The sequence below is a fragment of the Mytilus californianus genome, unplaced genomic scaffold (assembly GCF_021869535.1).
Source record: "Mytilus californianus isolate M0D057914Y unplaced genomic scaffold, xbMytCali1.0.p SCAF_3, whole genome shotgun sequence".
Taxonomy (NCBI): Eukaryota; Metazoa; Mollusca; class Bivalvia; order Mytilida; family Mytilidae; genus Mytilus; species Mytilus californianus.
Genome location: NW_026262679.1, coordinates 79,748,671 through 79,773,515, shown reverse-complemented (window position 1 = coordinate 79,773,515; position 24,845 = coordinate 79,748,671). Strand labels below are relative to the sequence as shown.

Genomic DNA, 24,845 nt, shown 5'->3' with positions numbered 1-24,845 from the left:
AAGATGATATAATCTACAAAGAAGATCTCAGGTGGAACACTGTTCTTATTTTGCACGGCCAAAATGATGGTATGATCTATTGCCATCATTTGTTGTTTATGGTCGGTCTAAAAAATTTACTGAAGGACCAACTTTGTTGATATTTGTTGTTGCAAGTTAATCAGCGAATATTATCTGCAAATAAATCTGCTTTGCTGATATTGACTGTTCTTAATCAATTTGATCGACAGTAATAATTTTGGCTTTTGTGCAGAGAATGCCTGTATTGTAAAATTTCATATTTTATTTCATAAGTGATGTACGAGCACAACAAGCAGTAACAATGCAGTTATAGCTGATGCAAACTGTAATTGCAACATTCTTTACAAATTTCCACTTGACTCTAATTTTTAACCAAAAAAATAATAGAAATATACGAAAATTCTATATTTCTTGCCTGGAAATATTACTACAGTGCTTCATTTCCTCAAAGGAAAGTAGATATCTTATATTAGTTATATGAACAAAGATGTGGATTTTCTAAAAGTGTCCATTTGAGCATTTTTGCACCTGCATGCATATGGGCATAAAAGATTCAAGATGGTGTTGATTGATGATAATCATGATATGCTTATTCATCTTTCAGGGTATTGACAATTAGTATTAAGAAGTATGAGGGTTGAAAAGAACTCAGAATAAATAATGTTGAGGTGTTAGAGGTTTCAAATGATTATTTTGAAAAATGAAAATTAACATCATTGTTTAACTTATATTGATAATGGGTGTGTGAAGAATTTTCCAATGAAAGAACTCTGATGTATCAGATGTCTTTTGATATAACTTAAAGATTTAAATCACTTTGTTCAAGGATTTGACATCTGTATACTGTATTTTTGATATTAAGTGAATATGCATTTTGGACAAAGTTGCATTCAATTCTCAAAAAAAAAAAAGGAAAAGTGAGAAGGGGAGGATCTGTTAATATGATAAAGTTGCTATGTTGCTGCAGTGGTATCTTTTAGTATATAAGTGTTGTTTTGTTGCAGCAGTGGTGTCTGTTGGTATCATAATGAATTGCTCTTCTTTTAGAGTCAGGTGGTAAAGTATCATGGGGGTCCGGTGGAGGACAAAGTTCTGCAAGGAGTGTAATTGTAGATGATGATGAATCTTGGGACAATGAAAACAAAAGCAGCAGTACAAGTAGTGGTAATGTATTTATTCTCTTATTTCACTGACAATACTTTATGAAAAGGATGAAATAATGGTAGTACTGTATGTTTTTGTTCTGTAATCTTGTTGACAACTCGATATAATAACTGAAATAGTACATGGTAAATATATGGCAAAATGGGAGTTTATTTGTAACTTTTCTCAAAGTCAAATGTTGTAATGTTTATAACAGAACTTTATTCTTTTTATTAGTCTGACTGTCAAATTTTGACCAAACCAGTAGACCTAGGCATGTAACCAAAGAAAAGTTCTTAATTTCTTATCAGGCTCCACACCTCATTTTGATTCAGAGTAGAAGACAGAGTAGAAGATAATGGTTCACTTTTTTCTTTGGATTGTACAACAATTATTCCTTTTATAAAGTGGTTTGAGGTGAAGACAATAATTTGGCCAAGGTTGCCGACTAATGTGAAACAACTATTGATTGACCAGTTATACAATTACTATTTACAAAAGCTGTTCTGATTATCAGGAAACAGAATCCCTTTCCCAAATTTTTGTTTAAGTCTATGCAATAATAAAGAATTTTAGCAATGAAAAAAAAGGATTCTAACAGACAGTATAATAATTATCAATATTTTTTATATTTGTCATTTAGCCCAGCCTTCATCTACATTTTCATGGAAATCTGCTTTGAACCAGTCAGATGATAGTGCTCAGAAAACATCCTCATTTGGACAGACTTCATCATTTGGGCAAAATTCATCTCCGCAGACTTCATCATTTGGGCAGACTTCATCTTTTGGACAGAATACATCTCAACAGACTTCATCATTTGGGCAGAATTCACCAAAACAGACTTCATCTTTTGGACAAAATAAATCATTTGGGCAGAGTTTAAGTCAAAATTCTTCTTCTTTTGGAAAAGGTAATCAATAAGAAAAATTGATTTATGTCCCTCCTGCATCTTGCTACAAAGGCAAGACATAGCAACGATTTGGATGAAACTTATTTAGATGAAAGATATATGATTTTGGGGTCAAAAGGGCAAAGATTAAGGTCACTATTGCAAAAAAAGATTGGAGAGAAAAAAATGAACAATGATTTTCTTTTGGTAACCAGAATTTCCTTTGCTTGATTAAATTAAAAATAAAAAAAACGTATAGGGAAGATGAAGCCTATTGATTTTTGAGTCAGAGGTCAAGGTCATATATGACACTTATAAATAAATGTGGGGTTTGGTAAGCATCTAATGGCAGTGTCAACTTTTTACTTGTTTTGTTCTGGTTGTCATTAGTGATTGGTAAACTGTATTATTGAAGTGTATTGCAAACAAAAAAGAATATAGAATATATAGAATTAAAAATTGGACTGAAGCTTCCATCTTATCGAAAGACAGTATCTAATGTCCCATTCAATAAGAAAACATTTTGCTAGTTCCACAAAGTGAAACTCATATATAAAAAAAATCTACAAAGGGAGATGTGAAACTAAATTCTCTTAAGATTTTATTTTTTGTTGTTGAAAATTTTATTCCTTTCAAGTTATATGGAAGTGGGTCTGATGAGGAAAACCATACATTACATAGAAGCTTTCAAACTGTAATGAGCTTAATGTTTTCATAAGTTTCCTAACTGTAGCATTGCTTAGGTTTCTTATAGATTATCTAATAATAAATTATACATATATGTGGACCTGTTCAATGTTATTATCTTAAGCATGAGATTTTGAAATATGATTTGAATGATTTTCTTTATGTAAATTTTTATGAATTTCTTGATCATGTGATCGATTACTCTAGACATGCAATATAAGTAAAATTTGATGCAGAACTCAATGAATTATTGTCAGATCAGTTTTATATTGAAAGTTAATCATATAAACTTTATTTAAAAAATAACTATTAAATTGTATTAAATTTCTAGGTATATTTAATTTTATTTAACTTGTATATTTTTAATTTCCACAGGATCAGAGACTTCAAACGGAGATTCAGAATCTGCTACAGTTTTTTTTGGCAATCTTCATTCAAGTATTACACAGGTATACATCACAATTAATTTTAATATTGCAGTTGACACATTTGTTTTCATGGATAAGTTTTCTCTTTCAGAAACATTTTATGATATGTCTGCTGTATTCATTATATTTCCATATATTTCAACAAAGCAGTTGAAAAGGGTTACAGACACTTTGTTGAACATTAGTCAATATCTTTAAAGATTTCATTTTCAACACAATATATTTATCATTATAAATGTAATTGACAAATGAAATCAGATTTCTTAAAGGGTCATTATAAATCACTGAGTTAGGACAAGTAAATTATAAACTATAATATATTGGTACATCCAGAGGAATTAAAACTTTGTCTCTGAGCATGCATGAAATACATAACCATAGGAAAGAACTTCCTAAGTAGCAAATTTAGTATTTTAGAATTTTGACAGAAAAAGAAAAAATCCATTGGATGGTTTGAATAGATCCTTGCAAATAGGTTAGAATAACACTGAATGATAAACTGTTATACTATTTTGTAACCAAATATTATTTTCTTAATTTAGGAAGATTTAGAAGATCTTGTGAAAGAATTTTCACCAACTCAGATCAGATTTAAATCTGATGGACGGAGAGTGTAAGTTATAAATACCTTTATACCAAGCCTTGCAAACAGGGGTATGCTTAGCATGACAAACTTGAATTTTTGTTATATTTGATTTTTGTTGAGCCTGAGCCAGACATAGCCATCCTAGATTCTGTTGGCGGCGTCAACTTTAGGTTCAGTCTGTGGTTAAAGTTTTTTTTAGACATCAATAATTTTGTCAAACCTTCATGGAATTTTATGAAATTTGGACAAAAGCTTGTTATGACCAAAAATACAGTATCCAGAGCAAAATTTTGAAAAAATTTATTTTCATGTTTCCATATTTTTCTGATAAATGGACTTAGTTTATTTTACAGTTAACAAGTAGATACAGTCTGGGGTTCAAGTTTGTTACACATCAAATACTTTGTCAAACCTTCATAGAATTTTTTGAAACTTTGGCAGAATCTCTTTTATGATTAAGAGATAATGTCTTATGCAAAGTTTTGAAAATGTATTTTCATTTTCAGTATTTTTCTGATAGATGGACTTAGTTTTTGACAGTTAACATTTACAGACAGTCTGGGATTAAAAATTTTTGACATGATAAGTTTGTAAACCTTCATGGATTGTTATGAAACTTGGACAGAAGCTAATCTTCAAGACCAAGAAATAGCATCTAAAGAAAAAGTTTGAATTTTTTTTGAAATTCTGTATTACTCATAAATGGAATCACTTTTTAAGTCAACATTACACTTTTACACTGACAGCAGCAATCGTAGGCGAGACACAGGATTCTGTGGAACCCCTTACAAATTTTTCTGAGACAAAAGTCACAGTAAGCAAGAAAATTATTACTTTGTGGTCTCCTGACATTACATTATATAGGTCAACAATATTTTGTTACGAGGAGTACTAGCTCATATGACATATGTTACATGACCTCAACCTCATTTCCAGTTATCATTTAAGTTTGTGGATTAAGTGTGTAGCTCAGAAATTATACATAACAAGTTGGAAATATTCTTCATCAGAATTAGTTATAGGCAAATTAACAAGTGGAACTTACAAATTTAATTTGATCAGTGAGTTTACTTCAGTTTGAGAGTTCATTCCCTTTTAAAAAAATCCAATATTGCAAGCAGAAAAGATGCTCTAATTTGTAAACATTTATAGAGGTTATTGTTATTAGAGATTATATCCCATATACAGATTGATTTATTTAACATTTCAGAAAAAATTACCAACTAAGGGAAAACAGTGGCCAATAATTTGTCATAAATATTTTTTTCAGGTTTGCTTTTGTTGTAGTCAGGTCAGAAGCAGTTTGCAATGAGTGTATAAATAAATTTGATCAAATGGAGTGGAAAGGGAGAAAAATTGCTTGTAAAATTTGTACCGAAAACAAACCAGATAAACAGAATAATGGTATGTATATAGCTATTTTGATGGTAATAAAAATGTTCTCTTTTGTTTGGTCGAATCGGTTTGCTGGGCTTAACATGGAGAATTGCATGTAACTGAGAAGAGAAATTAGTTCAGGAATTTTGTGTGCATTTATTATTGCAGTTTTTAACAATGGACAAAAATGTGAGATTAATTATTGTAATTTCAAGAAATGAAGCATACAAATAATGCTATCAAACCTAACCCACCACAATTTTTTGCAATAAAAACAACAATGCAAAAATTCTCAATTATGAGTGTTTCAAACAAATAGCATGAGTGGTACAATGAATTTATGGAAATTTAAATTAGCAAATACTCATAGTAGTTGAAACAAAAGGTACCTGCAATGTTGATTATATTATTAAATTGAAAAGATTATTATTACATCTTGAGAACATATTTTGACTACATCTCAGATTCTTTTCAAAGGTTATGTTAGCAATGGCATGTAAAAACCAGTAATATTTCTCTGTCTTTTAGATAAATAGTAGATGTTGGGTTATGTCAATGAGCATACTACCTAATGACACAAACAGCCAAAATTACATATTTGGAGAATTTCATTTAACTTCGCTGATTCTTTTCTAGGTTGTTTCCAAAAAATTAATAGCAAATTGCATTGAAAACAGATGGAAAGGTATCTACTAAGAAAACTTATTGAACAAAAGTGGGGAAATGAATTCATAATACCTTTTTTCGAAAATGGCAGTGTTGAAGTATATTGATCAGTTCAGTGGCTTGATGGCCAAGTGGTCAATATAGTTCATCTGTATTTATTAGCCTATCAAATTTTAAGGTTTTTGTCGAGTCTGCGACTTTTGTCGCAAAAGCGAGACATAGTGATCCTACATTCCGGCGTTGGCGGCATCCACAAATATTCACTCTGTGGTTAAAGTTTTTGAAATTTTAATAACTTTCTTAAACTATCCTGGATTTATACCAAACTTGGACAGAAGCTTGTTTATGATCATAAGATAGTATCCAGAAGTAAATTTTGTAAAAAAAAATCCTGTTTATCTGTATTTTACTTATAAATGGACTTAGTTTTTCTGCCAGTTAACATTACATTCACTCTGTGGTTAATGTTTTAAAATTTTAATAACTTTCTTTAACTATCCTGGATTTATACCAAACTTGTACAGAAGCTTGTTTATGATCAAAAGCTAGTATCTAGAAGGAAATTTTGTAAAAATTTATTTCCTGTTTTTCCGTATACAGTAGACTCCACCTAATCGGATATCGGCTAAACGAATATATCGGCTATTGTAATATTATTTCAAAACACCAAACCCTTCCCTATATGTTTAATGTTAATTTTATCGTGTAATCGAATATCGGATATAAGAATATATCGGCAAATCGGATAAGAATATTCAGGTCATTTTGTTCAAAACCATGCACAATCGGATATTTTCAATGTTTTTCTGACAGGAAATGGAACCGGAAGTTACGAATTTACAATCTTGCAGACAAGAAGATTTTGTTTTTACTAAATAAAAGGAACTATTTCTTAATAAATTGAAGTCTTTAATCATTGTCTTCTTTTGTCATGTGAATTAGTTGCCCTTTTACTTCAAATGGTTTGAATTTATTTATAAAACATGCAAGACTCAGTTGACAAGTTGACGTTGCTGTTTGGAGAATTTTGATTAAACTCTAAATGTTCACAGAATCAGAAATATAATCTAAACTGAATGTACCTCCTTCTGAATAATTTATTGCAATATAAATATAAATCCCTTTTGACAAGAGAATTCTGACTTTTGTCAGATATATTTTTTTCACATGTGCAAAAGTAACCACATGTCATGGACGCCATTTTGGATGTTTACAAATTTGTGAGGAAGCCTCTAGAACTATGACCTAAATATAAATAGTCTTCAGAAAACGTAAACTTTATGCAATAATATTTTATCAATCATGATTATTTTCATAAATTTAAATTTGATTATTTAAAGAAATAAAATTATAACAAATACGATTTTAGTTTGGAGATTCTACACAGACATGCTTAGATCTATTTATAGCCAATTTAGTTTACCTGTGTGATAATGTAAATAATGGATATTTATTTGCTTACAAAACAAATAAAGACAAACTATGGATGGCAGATAATAATTCACATAAATATTTCAGGACATTTGATTTATTTTAATAAATAAAGGATTTAAAAACTGCAAACAAATTTAATCATTACATAATCAGCTGATAATTTTTTACACAAACATCGTGGTGATGTAACTGATAAAAATCACTCCATCAATCCTCCAGCCCTTTCACATATTTAGCAATTGTCAGGGTTAATAACATCTCAGGATTATATCTAAACATTATTGCAGAATATTCAATGAATATACATTCATCGTCTAATTGAATATATCGGGTAATCGGATATTTTTAGCTGACATTTTGGGTATCCGATTTGCCGGAGTCTACTGTATTACTTATAAATGGACTTAGTTTTTCTTCCAGTTAACATTACATACAGTCTGCAGTTAAAGTTTTTAAAACATTTATTAGATTCATAAACCATCCTGGATTTTTACCAAACTTGGATAGAAGCTTCTTACAGTCAAAAGATAGTATCTAGAGGAAAATTTTTAATGATTTTTTCCCCATTTTTGTTGAGCCTGCGACTAACAGCAAAAGTAGGCGAGACACTGGGTTCCGCGGAACCCTTTCGAATTTTTATTGTAAACCCTGCTACTGATGAGGCATGTTTCACTCTGATTGTTTAGTGACTTGGATTTAAGTTTTGCTACCAAAGATCAGTTGTTCTATCCAGGTACTCTGACTTCCTCCACCAATTAAAGGTAGCCTCCATGATATAGCCAGGGTGGTTGAAAGTGGCGTTACTCGCCAGCAAATTGATATACTGATCAAACTACTGTTTCATGTTAGTAAAGATAACTGTAACAATGTGAAGAATAGAATCATTTTTTGAAAATGTATCATTTCAGCAAAGTCAGCTTCATCAGGTGGTAATATGCCATGGAAATCTGGTGGGGATCAAAGTTCAAATCAGAGTAATAGAAGTCAAAGGTTAAGTAATAATGATGATGAATCATGGGATACTGACAAAAATCATAATGATGTAAGTGCTATGTTTGGTAGTCTGACAATACAAACTAGTGAAAACGTAGCTTCAACAAGAATAGTTTCTCCACCAAATAGACAACAAAGGTCAGGGTTACTTCAGGAGACATCACCTAAAAGTTTCCAGCAGAAGTCACCTAGAAGTTTCCAGCAGAAGTCGCCTAAAAAATTAAATCCGTCCAATTTAGAACAATTTAGTCGAAGCCCCAAAAAACCACAAATGCCTGATTATTCTGGCATGCCACATTTAGAACCAGCTATGCCTCCCCTTGAACCAGCAATCATAGATGAAATGCCTCCTTTGGAACCTTTTGATGATGAAATGGAGCTAATTGAAGTGTTTGTTGCGAATTTTCCATATTATGAAACACAAGTAAGTTAGCCTTTTATTTTCAGTATTATACTTACTGGGGTTTTACTTATCCTTCAGTTTAAAATTCACTTAAAGCACTTGATAATACAATTAAAAATGAAATTTAAGGCTTTGAAAGTAGTTGAAATCTTAAAGGATACTTCAAACTGCAAATCAGTATGAATTATGCTGGGATTTGTCTTGTTTTTATACGACCGCAAAAATTAAAAATTTTTTGGTCGTATATTGGTATGACGTTGGCGTCGTCGTCGTCGTCGTCCGAAGACATATTGGTTTTCGCACTCTAACTTTAGTTTAAGTGAATGGATCTCCATGAAATTTTACCATAAGGTTCAATACCACGAAAGGAAGGTTGGGATTGATTTTGGGGGTTATGGTACCAGCAGTTTAGGAATTAGGGGCCAAAAAGGGGCCAAAAATAAGCATTTTTGTAACTTCCAGACAATAACTTGTGTGTAAGTGTATGGATCTCTCTGACATTGTACCACAAGGTTCCATATCACAAAGGGAAGGCTGTAATTGATTTTGGGGGTAATTGCCTCAAAATTTTAGGAATTAGGGGCCAAAAAAGGGGCAAAAAACAAGCATTTTTCTAGTTTCAGGACAATAACTTGTGTGTAAGTGTTTGGATATTTCTGAAATTGTACTACAAGGTTCCATATCACAAAGGGAAAGCTGGAATTGAGTTTGGGGGTAATTGCCCGAAACGTTTAGGAATTGGGGTCCAAAAAGGGGCCAAAAATAAGCATTTTTCTAGTTTCCAGACAATAACTTGTGTTCAAGTGTATGGATCTCTCTGAAATTGTACTGCAAGGTACCATACTACAAAGGGAAGGCTGGGATTGAGTTTGGGGGTGATGAATCATAAGGGGGTTCAAAAAATTTGGGGGGGGGGGGTTTTTTTTTTTTTTTTTTCCTTTTTTTTTTCTTTTAAAATTTTCCATTTTAAGTTGGTTATTTCTGATTTATATTTAAAAGCAAATAATAATGATATGGTAGGAGATACACACCAAACAGGATGTGTAAATTATTATATAATAAGTATTGTGCAATAGCAAGAAATCTTCAATTGCACAGTATTGCGCAATAGCAAGAAATCTTCAATTGCACAGTATTGCGCAATAGCAAGAAATATCCAATAGCACAATATTGCGCAATAGCAAGAAATTGTCAATTGTACAGTATTGCACAATAGCAAGAAATATTCAATTGCACAGTATTGTGCAAAAGAAGATACTTCGTATAAATTGCTTATTTCTTGACCAATTTCAATGGGGTTTTATTCTTGAATTCTTGGGGTTCTTTAATATGCTGAATCTAACCGTGTATTAAGTTTTTGGATTTTGGGCCCCGTTTTTAAATGAGGTCCAAAGGGTCCAAAATTTAACTTTGTTTGATTTCATCAAAAATTGAATTATTGGGGTTCTTTGATATTCCGAATCTAACCGTGTATTTAGATTCTTAATTTTTGGTTCCGTTTTCAAATTGGTCTACATTAAGGTCCAAAGGGTCCAAAATTAAACTTAGTTTGTTTTTAACAAAAATTTAATTTTTAGGGTTCTTTGATATGCAGAATCTAAACATGTATTTAGATTTTTGATTATGGGCCCAGTTTTCAAGTTGGTCCAAATAGGGGTCAAAAGGGTCCAAAAATTAAACTTTGTTTGATTTCAACAAAAATTGAATATATGGGGTTCTTTGATATGCTGAATCTAACCATGTATTTAGATTTTTGATTTTTGGGCCCCGTTATCAACTTTGTCCACATTGAGGTCAAAAGGGTCCAAAATTAAACTTTGTTTGATTTCATCAAAAATTGAATTCTTGGGGTTCTTTGATATGCTGAATCTAACCATGTTTTTAAATTTTGGATATTGGACCATAATAGGTGAATGTCCAATTTAAAATTTTTAAGTTCTTAGACCACATTCATTCTGTGTCAGAAACCTATGCTGTGTCAAATATTTAATCACAATCCAAATTCAGAGCTGTATCAAGTTTGAATGTTGTGTCCATACTTGCCCCAACTGTTCAGGGTTCGACCTCTGCGGTCGTATCAAGCTGCGCCCTGCGGAGCATTTTATTATTTTTCTATTGTTTTTACAAATTCTGCCACAGTTATCTAAAAGAAGAATTCCTTGTATCAGTGTGCAGTTTCTAAATAATAGAATCTAAAGAAAAATCAGACAGACAAGAGCGCATGTATTGTAAAAATAAAACCCTCCTCAACTGTAAATAGATTTATAGTGATTAAGGCTATACAAAAAAAATCTTAAGCTCCCAGGCTATTTTTGAGGGGGAAAATTGACGCGGAAGAACAGCATACATTTTCTTACCGAAATTGCCTTACAACACTCATCATTTGTAAATTAAAACTTCAAACAAAATTATTGATTTCACATTGATCTTTAACCTTTTCATACTACATTTCTATAATCATGTACAAGATGAAAATTTCATAAAGGTTCCCCAGAAACAGAAATAATGTTTTAAAAGATATTTCTATCATATCTTAGATTCTTTGGTAAATATTATGTGGCATTTATTCTGTTTGGCACTATTTTTATGCCCAACCTACGAAAGTAGAGGGGCTGGTTTTTATTCTGTGCGTCCGTTCGTTCGTTTGTCTGTTCGTTTGTCTGTACTTTCATTTATCTGTCCCGCTTCACGTTCAAGTTTTTGGTCAAGGTAGTTTTTGATGAAGTTGAAGTCCAATCAACTTGAAACTTAGTACACATGTTCCCTATGATATGATCTTTCTAATTTTAATGCCAAATTCGAGTTTTGACCCCAATTTCACGGTTTTCATTGCCACAACTACATGTTTATAACTTCCAATATTTTGTGTTATTTGTGATGACTGCTGATTTCAGTATAATTAAAAGGAAATGTGTGATATTCATCAATGAGAAAGATGGTGTCTCTTCATTGCTGCTACCAAGCTGATTGATTGAAGTGATGATTGCTGGTGTGACAGTTTGTGAAGACACAAGAAGCAAAGAAGTTTTGCCACACACGTTTAAATCTAAGTTTCATAATGTACAATATGATAAAGATAGAAATTTTTGGTCCTAACATGCCAAAAAGTAATATTTTTAGATGCAGTTTTTGTGAAAAAGATCGAGGAATATGTTGATACTGGAACTGCATTTAAAAAACTCATTCTACTTGAGATTTTATTTAACCTTTGTTGACAAATGGTATGCAACATGTATAATGTATCAGAATGATTTGGAATGTTTTGTTTCTTTATTTGCAGTATGATTTGATGGAAATATTTGAACCAGTTGGAGCTGTAGATATACAAATGATTAACTCTAGCAACACAAATAAAACGTAACATTGGTTATCTTAAGTTAATTACTGTAAATTCAGAAATTATTGCGATGTTTTTATTATTGCGAAAAATGCGACAGGGTTATAAACGCAATAATTTAAACTCGCATTTTGAAATTTTGTATATGAATTAAACAGGATTTTTCTCAAAATCGCAAAAATTAAAATCGTATTTTAATCTAAAATGACAAAATCGCAATTATAAATGCACGCAATAATTTCTGAATTTACAGTACATAGATTCTGCAAAAATGATACCTAAAGCTTGGGCCTATAGCATAAGAAAATTGCATGTATTAGAATCTCCATGAAAACACTGACTGTATTATCTTTAAATAATAACAGGTTAACCCTTGGTTTTAACATTTCAAGATGGAATTAGCATATAGGGTCATTTCTTTTTAGAAAAAGTTGATGTAAATGGATTGGATAGGAACTATTTGTTAAACATAGCTAATTTTTTGGATAAATCTCATGGACATTTTTTTTATCAAGTCACATATATATCCTTAAAAACTTCATGTGCAAATAGTTTAATTGAAAAAAGCAATTTAAACAAATTCCTTACTGTTAAATGTTTAAAATAAGTGGAACAGTTAATTCATTATCCTTTGGTAAGTAACTATTAGACTTTGTCATGTGATCAAGTATACCTATACATGTGACTGGAATAATCAAGTTTACCTTGCTGTGCTACATTAACAATCCAGTAGTCCTTGCTGTGTGAGGTGGAAGATACCAAAGGGGTGTTCAAACTCATAAGTCAATGACAAAAGTGACAATGCCATGACAAATAACATAAAACGTCCAAAAGACAAACAATAGTATTCAAAACACAAAAAGAGTAAACTTTAGATAGTGCAACACATACCCAACCAAAACCTGGGATTGATCTCGGGTGCTGTGGAAGGATAAGCAGATCCTGTTCCACATGTCACCCATTGTTGCTTAGACTCCAAAGATAAAGGAATTTCATAGCTTATCTGAAGAACTGCATGTAGAAAAGTTATTGATCTATACATAATTCTAGTGCTTGCTACAAATTTTATATATTGACAGTTCTAAATTTTTGGGAGCATGTCTTTTACACTATTTATCAAATTGACCTGGTAAAATTTCAAAGAAATATGGGAATAGTATATTTGAATTTATAGATACATAGATCATTATAAAATTAATTGACTTATTAAGGTTAATCCTTATTATATCTTTTTTTCAATTTAGCACAAAGAAAATTGACTAGTTAATGTATGATTTCATCAGTTTAAAAATATTATTGACAAGATATGTCTTAGCCATAACAAAGATAATTTCATGGTTTGAAATTTAATCAATTCAGTTAGATTTTGAAAGACTTGATAAAGCACATACAGTTTTATCTTTTCTTCATGGAGTTGGAAATGGGAGGGGGATTGCCAACACTTACAAGATTGTTTTGACGTAAACAGATTGATGTGATTGTCACAGGTAAGGTTTAAATGACTGAAATAAAATTGTCATAATACATGAAAAATCACAATATCATAATTTTGACGTGATTTGGTTAATATGGAATACTATTTTAAATGTGAAGTAAAATTGTATTTTTCATTTTACATAAGAACTGCGGCAGTTGTTTACTTCCTGGATCAAGAAACAGCAGATAATGCCATACTGCAAACTCATCAGGAAACGTACAAGGGGAGATTACTCTGGGTACAGATATATGAAAATGATCCTAATAAAAGAAGCAATACTACTGAAACTTTAAATTTGAGTATATCTGTCAGAACAGGTAATTTTTATCTATGTTAAAGCATTTTATGTATAGAAATATGATTGAATTGGAAGAAAAAAAATTAGTGTATAGATAATGGTAAAATATAATGCCAAGAAATATCACATTCATATTGAGGAACTGAAGTTGTATTGATCTTGTAGGTCTGATATGTGGCTTACATAGTTCCTAAAAAGTGGTGTATAGATACAAGTAAATGTGATATAGGTCATTGAGACAGCAACCCAATGACCCAAAAACCAAAAGACATAGAAAACGTTAACATATGGTCCTCAACAACAGTAAATCTGTCTAATAAATCAGGCTATCAATCACCATTAGTCAAGAGAGCTTTAAATAAATTTATTGCACACTATAAAAAAATCGATGCTTGTAAGCTGTGGTCATACCGACCTGAAACTTAGCACACATGTTCATGATGATATTACCTTTTCCTACACACTCATAGAAATAGGCTGTAAAATAAATACAAAATTTATGTTTTGAACAGTCCACTGAAATTTGATAATGTTAGCAGGGTATGGTGTCTTATGAAAACATATGCTTCTTATAAGATGTATTAAAATTATTGGGGGTTACTAAGCAAAATGGGTTTTTTATGCATTGCCTATGAAAAAAGCCTGAGGAGTTGCAGAATATACGGAAAATGCAAGAATCAAGCATCCTTAGTTGTGGAAGGATGATGTGTATGATGCTTGGTCAATGTAAGTATATTTAAGATATTTTACTAATTTTAGGTGCTGGTGGATCTAGATGTGTCAGTTTAGATCAAAACACACACAGAAATAATCCCAGGGAAAATAAACACATGAAAGGTAAGTTGTTTAAGGTTCAAGTACATAAAGTCCTACTAATACTAGAATCCTTATATCTATATTTATTTTCCTATATTATTTTTCAATAGCATGAGTGGTCTTAATGGCCTTGACATTTGAAATTTGGTTAAAGATAATAATTACTACTAGTTGGAGACTCTTGTCATGGACTCTTATTTAAACAAAAAAAACAACAAAATTTTCACCAGATAACTTATCCGTATTTGGATGATTTTAACCACAGGATAACCATTGAGCTACAACAACAGATAAATGATCCAATAAGGATAATTTCTTCAAATGGATAACATATTTTTTATCCAAAACAGATAACTGTATACACCAGATATGTTATCTGGAACAAATCTTAGCCAGAAAACTATCAAAGGAGCCCCAGACAAATACCACATCATTAGTGAAGAAGGTCCAGTAAGAAACAAGTCGGGCATAACATTATCTTCAGGCACTGTTGCATTGTGCACTCTGCATTACCTCCCCCTTATCATATCTTCTTTCACATATTACTTCAGGTGCAGAAAGTATGGATTCATTGAAGTCTTCTGGTTCAACTGGTTCAGTAGGAAAGTCATTCCGAAATTTAATGGTTACATACAAGCTAGTTATGAACAAGTTGGGAACTCGTGTTCGAGACATTGTGTTCAAACCGTATGAAGAAATTATAGTCTATATCACTTCAGTATTTGACGAGAAGACTTTCTGGGGACAGGTTATTAAGGATGCAAATGTAAGTAATGACAATTTTCGCTGTGGTACACAATATTGATTTTTGTCGAGCCTTCGACTTTTGTCGAAAAAGCGAGACATAGCGATCCTACATTCCGTCGGCGTCGTCGGCGGCGTCCACAAATATTCACTCTGTGGTTAAAGTTTTTGAAATTTTAATAACTTTCTTAAACTATCCTGGATTTCTACCAAACTTGGACAGAAGCTTGTTTATGATCATAAGATTATATTCAAAAGTAAATTTTGTAAAAAAAAAATTCCATTTTTTCCGTATTTTACTTATAAGTGGACTTAGTTTTTCTGCCAGGAAACATTACATTCACTCTGTGGTTAAAGTTTTTGAAATTTTAATAACTTTCTTAAACTATCCTGGATTTCTACCAAACTTGGACAGAAGCTTGTTTATGATCATAAGATTATATTGAAAAGTAAATTTTGTAAAAAAAAAATTCCATTTTTTCCGTATTTTACTTATAAGTGGACTTAGTTTTTCTGCCAGGAAACATTACATTCACTCTGTGGTTAAAGTTTTTGAAATTTTAATAACTTTCTTAAACTATCCTGGATTTCTACCAAACTTGGAAAGAAGCTTGTTTATGATCATAAGATAGTATCCAAAGTAAATTTTGTAAAAAAAAAAATCCATTTTTTCCGTATTTTACTTATAAATGGACTTAGTTTTTCTGCCAGTTAACATTACATTCACTCTGTGGTTAAAGTTTTTAAAATTTTAACAACTTTCTTAAACTATCCTGGATTTGTACCACACTTGGACAGAAGCTTGTTTATGATCAAAAGCTAGTATCTAGAAGGAAATTTTGATAAAATTTTGTTCCATTTTTTCTGTATTTTACTTATAAATGGACTTAGTTTTTCTTCCAGTCAACAGAACTTACATTCAGCAGTTTAAGTTTTTAAAACATTTATTAGATTCATAAATTATCCTGGATTTTTACCAAACTTGGACAGAAGCTTCTTACAATCAAAAGATAGTATAGAGAGGAATATTTTTATTAATTTTTTTCCTCATTTTTGTTGAGCCTGCGATTAACACCAAAAGTAGGCGAGACACTGGGTTCCGCGGAACCCTTACAAATTTTTATACCCCACCTACGATAGTAGAGGGGCATTATGTTTTTTGGTCTGTGAATCCGTTTGTTTGTCCGTCTGTCCATCTGTCCCGCTTCAGGTTAAAGTTTTTGGTCAAGGTAGTTTTTGATGAAGTTTAAGTCCAATCAACTTGAAACTTAGTACACATGTTCCCTATGATATGATCTTTCTAATTTTAATGTCAAATTAGAGTTTGGACACATTCTTGTTAGTAATTGTTATTGAACATCGGTTTTCTCCTTTAACAAAATCTTTTGATGGAATATAAAGAGTGGGATGAATGTGCATGAGGTGATATCGTAAAAATTGTATGGAAATATTATGATGGACAGACAGTATGGAAATATTATGATGGACAGACGGTATGGAAATATTATGATGGACAGACGGTATGGAAATATTATGATGGACAGACGGTATGGAAATATTATGATGGACAGACGGTATTGAAATATTATGATGGACAGACGGTATGGAAATATTATGATGGACAGACGGTATTGAAATATTATGATGGACAGACAGTATGGAAATATTATGATGGACAGACAGTATGGAAATATTATGATGGACAGACAGTATGGAAATATTATGATGGACAGACAGTATGGAAATATTATGATGGACAGACAGTATGGAAATATTATGATGGACAGACAGTATGGAAATATTATGATGGACAGACAGTATGGAAATATTATGATGGACAGACAGTATGGAAATATTATGATGGACAGACAGGACGGTATGGAAATATTATGATGGGCAGACGGTATGGAAATATTATGATGGGCAGACGGTATGGAAATATTATGATGGGCAGACGGTATGGAAATATTATGATGGACAGACAGTATGGAAATATTATGATGGACAGACAGTATGGAAATATTATGATGGACAGACAGTATGGAAATATTATGATGGACAGACGGTATGGAAATATTATGATGGACAGACGGTATGGAAATATTATGATGGACAGACGGTATGGAAATATTATGATGGACAGACGGTATGGAAATATTATGATGGACAGACGGTATGGAAATATTATGATGGACAGACGGTATGGAAATATTATGATGGACAGACGGTATGGAAATATTATGATGGACAGACGGTATGGAAATATTATGATGGACAGACAGTATGGAAATATTATGATGGACAGACAGTATGGAAATATTATGATGGACAGACAGTATGGAAATATTATGATGGACAGACAGTATGGAAATATTATGATGGACAGACAGGACGGTAATATTATGATGGACAGACAGGACGGTAATATTATGATGGACAGACAGGACGGTATGGAAATATTATGATGGGCAGACGGTATGGAAATATTATGATGGACAGACAGTATGGAAATATTATGATGGACAGACAGTATGGAAATATTATGATGGACAGACAGTATGGAAATATTATGATGGACAGACAGTATGGAAATATTATGATGGACAGACAGTATGGAAATATTATGATGGACAGACGGTATGGAAATATTATGATGGACAGACGGTATGGAAATATTATGATGGACAGACGGTATGGAAATATTATGATGGACAGACGGTATGGAAATATTATGATGGACAGACGGTATGGAAATATTATGATGGACAGACGGTATTGAAATATTATGATGGACAGACAGTATGGAAATATTATGATGGACAGACAGTATGGAAATATTATGATGGACAGACAGTATGGAAATATTATGATGGACAGACAGTATGGAAATATTATGATGGACAGACAGTATGGAAATATTATGATGGACAGACGGTATGGAAATATTATGATGGACAGACGGTATGGAAATATTATGATGGACAGACGGTATTGAAATATTATGATGGACAGACAGTATGGAAATATTATGATGGACAGACAGTATGGAAATATTATGATGGACAGACAGTATGGAAATATTATGATGGACAGACAGTATGGAAATATTATGATGGACAGACAGTATGGAAATATTATGATGGACAGACAGTATGGAAATATGATGGACAGACATTAATAAAATATACATAGAAATGTTATGATGGACATCATACTTAAAAATATTATTCTGGACATTAAAATAGAATTATTATTCTGGACATTAAAATAGAATTATTATTCTGGACATTAAAATAGAATTATTATTATGGACATTATACATGTACTTAGAAATATTATTATGAACATTATAGATAGAAATATTATATTGAACATTACACGTAGAAATATTATTGTGGACATCATTTCACGTAGAAATATTATTGTGGACATTATAAGTAGAAATATTATGATGGACATTAAACATAAAAATATTATTGTAGACATTATAAGTAGAGATATTATGATGGACATTATCATAGAAATATTATTGTAGACATTATAAGTAGAGATATTAGTAAGAAACCTCTGTTAGTGACTAAATGGTATAGGCATCATCAATAATCAAAGTAAGGAGATGTGGTAGGATTACCAATGGGACAGCTATCCACCAGAGACAAAAGGACATAGAAATAAGCAATTATAGGTCACTACATAGCCTTCAATAATGAGCAAAACCCATTCCCAATATCAAAGCTATAAAAGGCCTTGGAGTAACAAAATGTGAAACAATTCAAACAAGAAAACTAAATGCCTTATTTATGTTAAAACAATAAAATTACACAACAATGATTATCATCAGGTCAAATCTATGGAAATATGATCTTAAAGACCAGGGTTTCGTCTTAAAAAGACTCATCAGTGAAGCTTGAATCAAAAAAAATAATGGCCAAATAAAGTATGAAGTTGAACAGCATTGAGAATCCATTAAGTAATATATCACTGAAAAAAAAAACATTTTCAAAAAAAGAATATTTAATTAACTGCATAACAATTGATCAGTCTGAATGCATGGTCTAAATTAATTTTTATTGAGCCAGGTGTTAAACGAATTATGTGTGTTTTTGTAGGATTCATCACTAGAAGATCTGGAAAACATTATGGAGCAGTTACAACAGCCTGAGAGTAGAATAGGTTTCACAAAAGGTTTAGGAAGATGTACTGCTAAGGTGGATGATGAATGGTATAGGTATGTTTATAATATAGGGGGCTTAAAGTAGGGTTTTGATATGTTTATGCCTAGCCTAGGATAGTATGAAAGCTTAACATTTTCCAGTCTTTCCAAAAACTTTTTACACATGGGGGACTTTGTTTATTAAAAAAAAAGGGCTCAATCAATGTTTTCTTGGATATACAATAATTTAATATTGATTTGACAAAAATTGTATTGTTTCTTGATCAGTGGAGGAGAGATTTGTACAACAATTTGCTGGCAGGAATTGATGAATATAAGGAAAATTGATAAAACAGACAAAAATTGACCTTTATAAACATAAGGAGATGTGGTATGATTGCCATTGAGACAACTGTCTACCAGAGTTCAAATGAGGAGGATATAAGCAATTAAAGGTGAAGGTATGGCTTTCAACAATGGGAAAAACCAAAATCCTATATTTAGCTATAAAAGGTCCTGACATGAAAAATGTGTAACAAATCAAACAAGAAAACTAACTGCCTAATGTATAACAAAACAATTTACCAAAAAACAATTATGACAGACGTGAACCTAAAAACATCTGTATACCTTGTTCATATAAAAATACAGTATGAGCAACTGCATTTTTACCTATAACTGTATGTACATTATGTCACTTTATGGTTGTTTATAAATTCTGACTGACATCTTTACATGAAAGTGTAATTGCCAAATTTCTCTTTTCCAGATCATGGATAATAGCCGACAGGAGAGATTTTACTATAGAAGTATTTAATGTAGACTATGGAACAACAGCTGTAGTTAGTAAAAAAGAAGCATCACTCACTGTACCTGAAATCTGGGATTTACAACCTCTTGTTCGACCATTTAGGATTAAAGGTAAGGTTATATAAAGGATGATAAACAATGTTGAACCGGAAATGTCAGATGTTTAACCACTTGTTTGTCCATTTAGATGTCTCATGTATTGCCTAGAATACTATCTCTCTCTATGTAGAGATTTGATCAAAATTTTTCAGATTCTTGTTTTTTCCATCTGCAAAATGAGTTCTAAATTGTTTATGCACTTAAACTGCCGAAAGCAAATTTGAACTTACAAATAGACTTCTCAATCACATTTACAGACGAAATTGAATAGGCAAATTTGTTCACTTTAAATTCATTAAAATCTCTGTCAAAATTTTCGTCATCCAGGTACATTAATGATAATTGAGACGACCAAAAGTAAACGTCATAATGCAGCTAAATATCTCCTTCTATCGGAGAACAATGCATTTTTGTTGACACAATATAGCATAGGTGCTAACCATTATTCTTTAGCTGAAACATTGCATTTGAGCATCCCCATCACACTTAGGCATTTCAACATATATTTTCTTGCTCCATTGCAAAGAAAGTAAATATGCTTTGGTAGTTGCATAATTAAGATTAATGTGGAGGTTCTTTTTGTAATAAAGAATAACTCTTTAGCATACAGTTTTCTACATAGACCACCAACACTTGTCATTTCATTTGCACACAATTTATTTGATCTTGTATGTTCTGATATTTCAAAATGATTTTCCTACATCTCTTACAAAAGAAGCTGTATCATCAGACCTTTATTTGGATTTTATGACTATTAAATTTTTTATTAGATTTGAATAGATATGAAATCATTTAAAATAAGAAAGTAATGTGTAAAAAATATGCTTTTTTTTCAGAAGGATCACATAAAATGGAAAAGATGATGGAACAGTCATTATTTAAAGTGAAAGTGACTGCTACCAATGCTGATGAAACCGTAAGTTACCAGATCAAGGTTTTGAATAATATGTATGATTAACTCAAACAGCCAAATTCACATTTTCTACTTTTCAGTCTTGTAAGAATTTCGATCTTTAATATATTTAATTATTTCATAACACTTCCTTTTCAGTTTTACTAGTTGCAATTAATGAGTTGTAAAAATTGTTCATTTATCATGTCTATCAGCTGGTTCAGTTGTTATATTTACTACTTCTTTTCTGGGTAATAAGTGAGCTGCGTCGGATAGAAATCGACCTTATGCAAATGAATAACAATACATCTGTAAACCTAATTCCAGTTGGAAAAATCTCTATGTAAAGTCTGTAACTGTTTGAAAACTGTGTTGTTATAAGATCCATACAAAACAGACCAAAATTCATCTATATTTCGTATTTGAATGTTCCAATATCAATCAAAGTCTTACACATGTACATGTATAAGTGCACTTGCATTAGGTCGATTTCCATCCAACACAGGTCAAGTGATCAAGTGATGATAAATTCTTCTTCAAAGAATGTCTTTAAAATATTTCTTCTCATATATTTCACAAGTTACAATCTAAATCAAATATAATTAAGCTATTGACAGAACTTATTATGAAAGAATAAAGTTCATTCATTCATTCATTCATTCATTCATTCATTCAGTCATTCATTTATTCATTCATTTGTTAGATCCTCCCTTCATTTCTTTTTTCCTCCTTTCCTTCCTTTAGTATACTCTTCCAATGACATCCCTGAAGAGTGAAGCTAGGTGTCTTATTCATGCTTGTTTGACTTTGGAAGTTTAAGAAATATTGGTTTGATGATATTCTTTTCCATAAACATACAATGATGTTCTAACAACAAATTCTTGTTTTGATTTTTCTGATGAGTAGATGAGGCATACATGCAATCTTGTAGAATTATTTTTGATTTTCAAAAAAATGTCATACTGCTGATGATCCAGATTAGATTTTTCAAAATAATCTTGTTTCAAATAATAGATAATAATATGCTAACTTTCGTTGTTGAATAAACAATTTAAGTCTTAGTATGTATTAAGATACTAAGAATTTTAGTCTTTAAATCAGCATATTATTTTTTTTGCTTTTTGTAATGGCTATATATGCTATAGCATTTAACTCATTAGTATTACTGACTGTTGTAGAAAAGTGAAGAAAATTCTTCTTTGCTTGGAGAATTTAAGGTATAACCTTGCATGTATTATCAAGTTTACTTACAATGTAGTTGCTTTATAAACTTTTGCATTTCTTATTTCAAATATTTTTGCTCAGAATAATATTAGCTGCATGTGCTGACTTTTTGTATTATTTTCTTAATTCTTGAGTACAGAGCACAAGAAGGCTAGATTTTTTGATTTTTTTGTGTTGGGTTGCTGTCTTCTTGACATATACCCCTTTTACTGAAATTTTTAGGGAAAATAACAATATTGTGAATAATTTTTTGCTCAGTCTTAAGATTGCAAGTAGTAGGGGTATAATTATATCCAGTCTGTTCGACGGTAACTGGTTAAAAGATTTTATTTGAAGTAGATTTACCATTAATTCTGGTCACATCAAATTGAAACTTAATGCACATATTCATTATGATGTGAACTTTTAAAAATTGAATCCAAGAAATTTTAATTGCACTTCTATGTTAATACGAAAAATGATTTAATTTAAATGTTTTCCTGTAATTTTTAAGCATCACATCTGAAAACATTTCATGTCACAAACTTAAAGTGATCGTTTAGCAAACTATCATTAAAGACATCATGCCATCTCTGCTTCAGTCTGTTGGAATTTATTATAGAAAATCTGACGGCTTTTCTATTTAAACATAACAGTAAAGAATGCAGTCATATATGGGAAAATGATATATAACTTTATATAGATTTCTATTCATAATGCTTTCCTGGAAATTTGTTATAGTTAAATGGAATAGTCTTAGACAGCATTGCACAAATTAAAGTTTATCATACATTAACTGATATTTATTTTTTTGATAGCATGCATGTTAGCTTATTTCTGCATGACATTCCCTTCACTTACATCATAGGTTCATAGCTATTGCATTGTTTCTACTATCAATTAGTATCTGTAGCCCGTCAAAAACTCAGATTTTCTTCCCAATGCAACAATGTTTGCAACAATGAAGATTGAATGTAAAATTGAAACTCTTAACATGGCTTTTATTGTATAATAGCTTTAATCTCATATGTCTTGTTTTGTCTTTGATCTTTGCTCAATGATCTTGATGTTCAAAATGATTCAAGGTTCTGCATGGCCAAGCATGGTATAATGTTTGATGAAGATTGGATACAAGACTGAAACTTGGCAGTACTTATAAGAGTGTTGAAGATCATATTTTTAAAGGTCGTACCATATCCTCATTTGGAGAGGGGATCAACATTTGTCTATTTTAGAGTGTTCAGTAGAAAATCTGTCTTGACTTATATAAGAAGATTGTCAAATAGAAATACTGTAATTGTACCCAGTGTGATGATGAATTAACATTTATGGTGGCACTACAAACATCCTTAACCACGTCCTGTCAGAATCACCTGCAAAACAGTCATCTTATCATATTTCTAACGCATAACATCTTAATCAACTCTCACCTGATGTAATAATGGAAACTACCTTCTTGAATAAGAACAGAATTAAATCCCTTTGTGATGCTACTAAACCTATTAGTCATTTTGACTCTGGCGATATTTGTACAGCATTTGACAATGTGAACATTACCAGTCAATTTCTAAATTTAAAGCATTTTTGATAGGTCAAGGTCAATCTCAGATTTTAAAGCACTTTTGACAGGTCAATTTCTAATCTTGAATCACTTTTGACTGATCAATTTCTATACTTGAAGCACTTTTGACTGGTCAATTTCTAATTCTAGAAAAAAACAAGAGTCATAATAGCACTAACTTGGGAATTTTAAATTGATCTATTTCATTATTGTTAAATGTTTATATTTTCAGGGATTTTTAACAGAAGTAGAAGTTATAGGCCTTGCTGAATAGTTTTAGAGACCATCTTAAGTGGATCCTAAATATGGAGGTTAAAGGCCTGAAAAGCTCATTAGTTTCAATCCTAAAGCTAGATAGACCATTAATGATACAGATTGAGTTCAATAAGAGAAGGAAGATTTTGCAGAAGTTTGATGAATTAGTGGTTGAAATCTTATTGACTTGTGGAACTATTTTTAAAAAGTTTTATATTGTTATTTACTATCAGTTTAAAGCTGTTTTCTGTAATGTTAGCAATTTCAAGGTTTTGTTGGCTTGCTTGCTTGGTTTGTATTAATGTTTGCTCAAGCATTGTAATTAAGATTGACATCTTCAATCAATAGATAGGCGGGGCTTCAGCTTGTATACATTATCGATACTTAAATGTTATTGGGTGTTATGTATAATGTAAACAAGATGAAGTCTCACCTATCTATTGATTGCAGATGTCAATCTTAATTACGATGCTTGAGCAAACATTTATACAAACAAAGCAAGCAAGCCAACCAAACCTTTAAATTGCTAGCATTAGGATAACAGCTTTAATAGCTTTTTAAGCATATGGT

The 24,845-nt window shown here is 31.3% G+C and overlaps 1 protein-coding gene across 2 annotated transcripts in view; it reads left to right on the top strand.

Moving 5' to 3' along the window:
- LOC127735152 (uncharacterized) overlaps positions 1–24,584 on the top strand; it is a 45,480-nt gene extending 20,896 nt beyond the window's left edge. Inside the window, exons 10-24 of one of the 2 annotated variants that reach the window (XM_052245248.1) lie at positions 1,069–1,185; positions 1,808–2,077; positions 3,119–3,192; positions 3,714–3,784; positions 5,028–5,161; positions 8,143–8,651; positions 11,911–11,987; positions 13,589–13,761; positions 14,502–14,579; positions 15,110–15,324; positions 19,412–19,530; positions 20,225–20,376; positions 21,201–21,280; positions 22,435–22,473; positions 24,253–24,584. In XM_052245248.1, the coding sequence (XP_052101208.1) occupies positions 1,069–1,185; positions 1,808–2,077; positions 3,119–3,192; positions 3,714–3,784; positions 5,028–5,161; positions 8,143–8,651; positions 11,911–11,987; positions 13,589–13,761; positions 14,502–14,579; positions 15,110–15,324; positions 19,412–19,530; positions 20,225–20,376; positions 21,201–21,280; positions 22,435–22,473; positions 24,253–24,294 (2,150 nt within the window). In that variant the 3' untranslated portion in view covers positions 24,295–24,584. The remainder of the gene's footprint in view (positions 1–1,068; positions 1,186–1,807; positions 2,078–3,118; positions 3,193–3,713; positions 3,785–5,027; positions 5,162–8,142; positions 8,652–11,910; positions 11,988–13,588; positions 13,762–14,501; positions 14,580–15,109; positions 15,325–19,411; positions 19,531–20,224; positions 20,377–21,200; positions 21,281–22,434; positions 22,474–24,252) is intronic. The other variant, XM_052245249.1, reaches the window with a different exon arrangement.
- Positions 24,585–24,845: the final 261 nt, after the last annotated feature.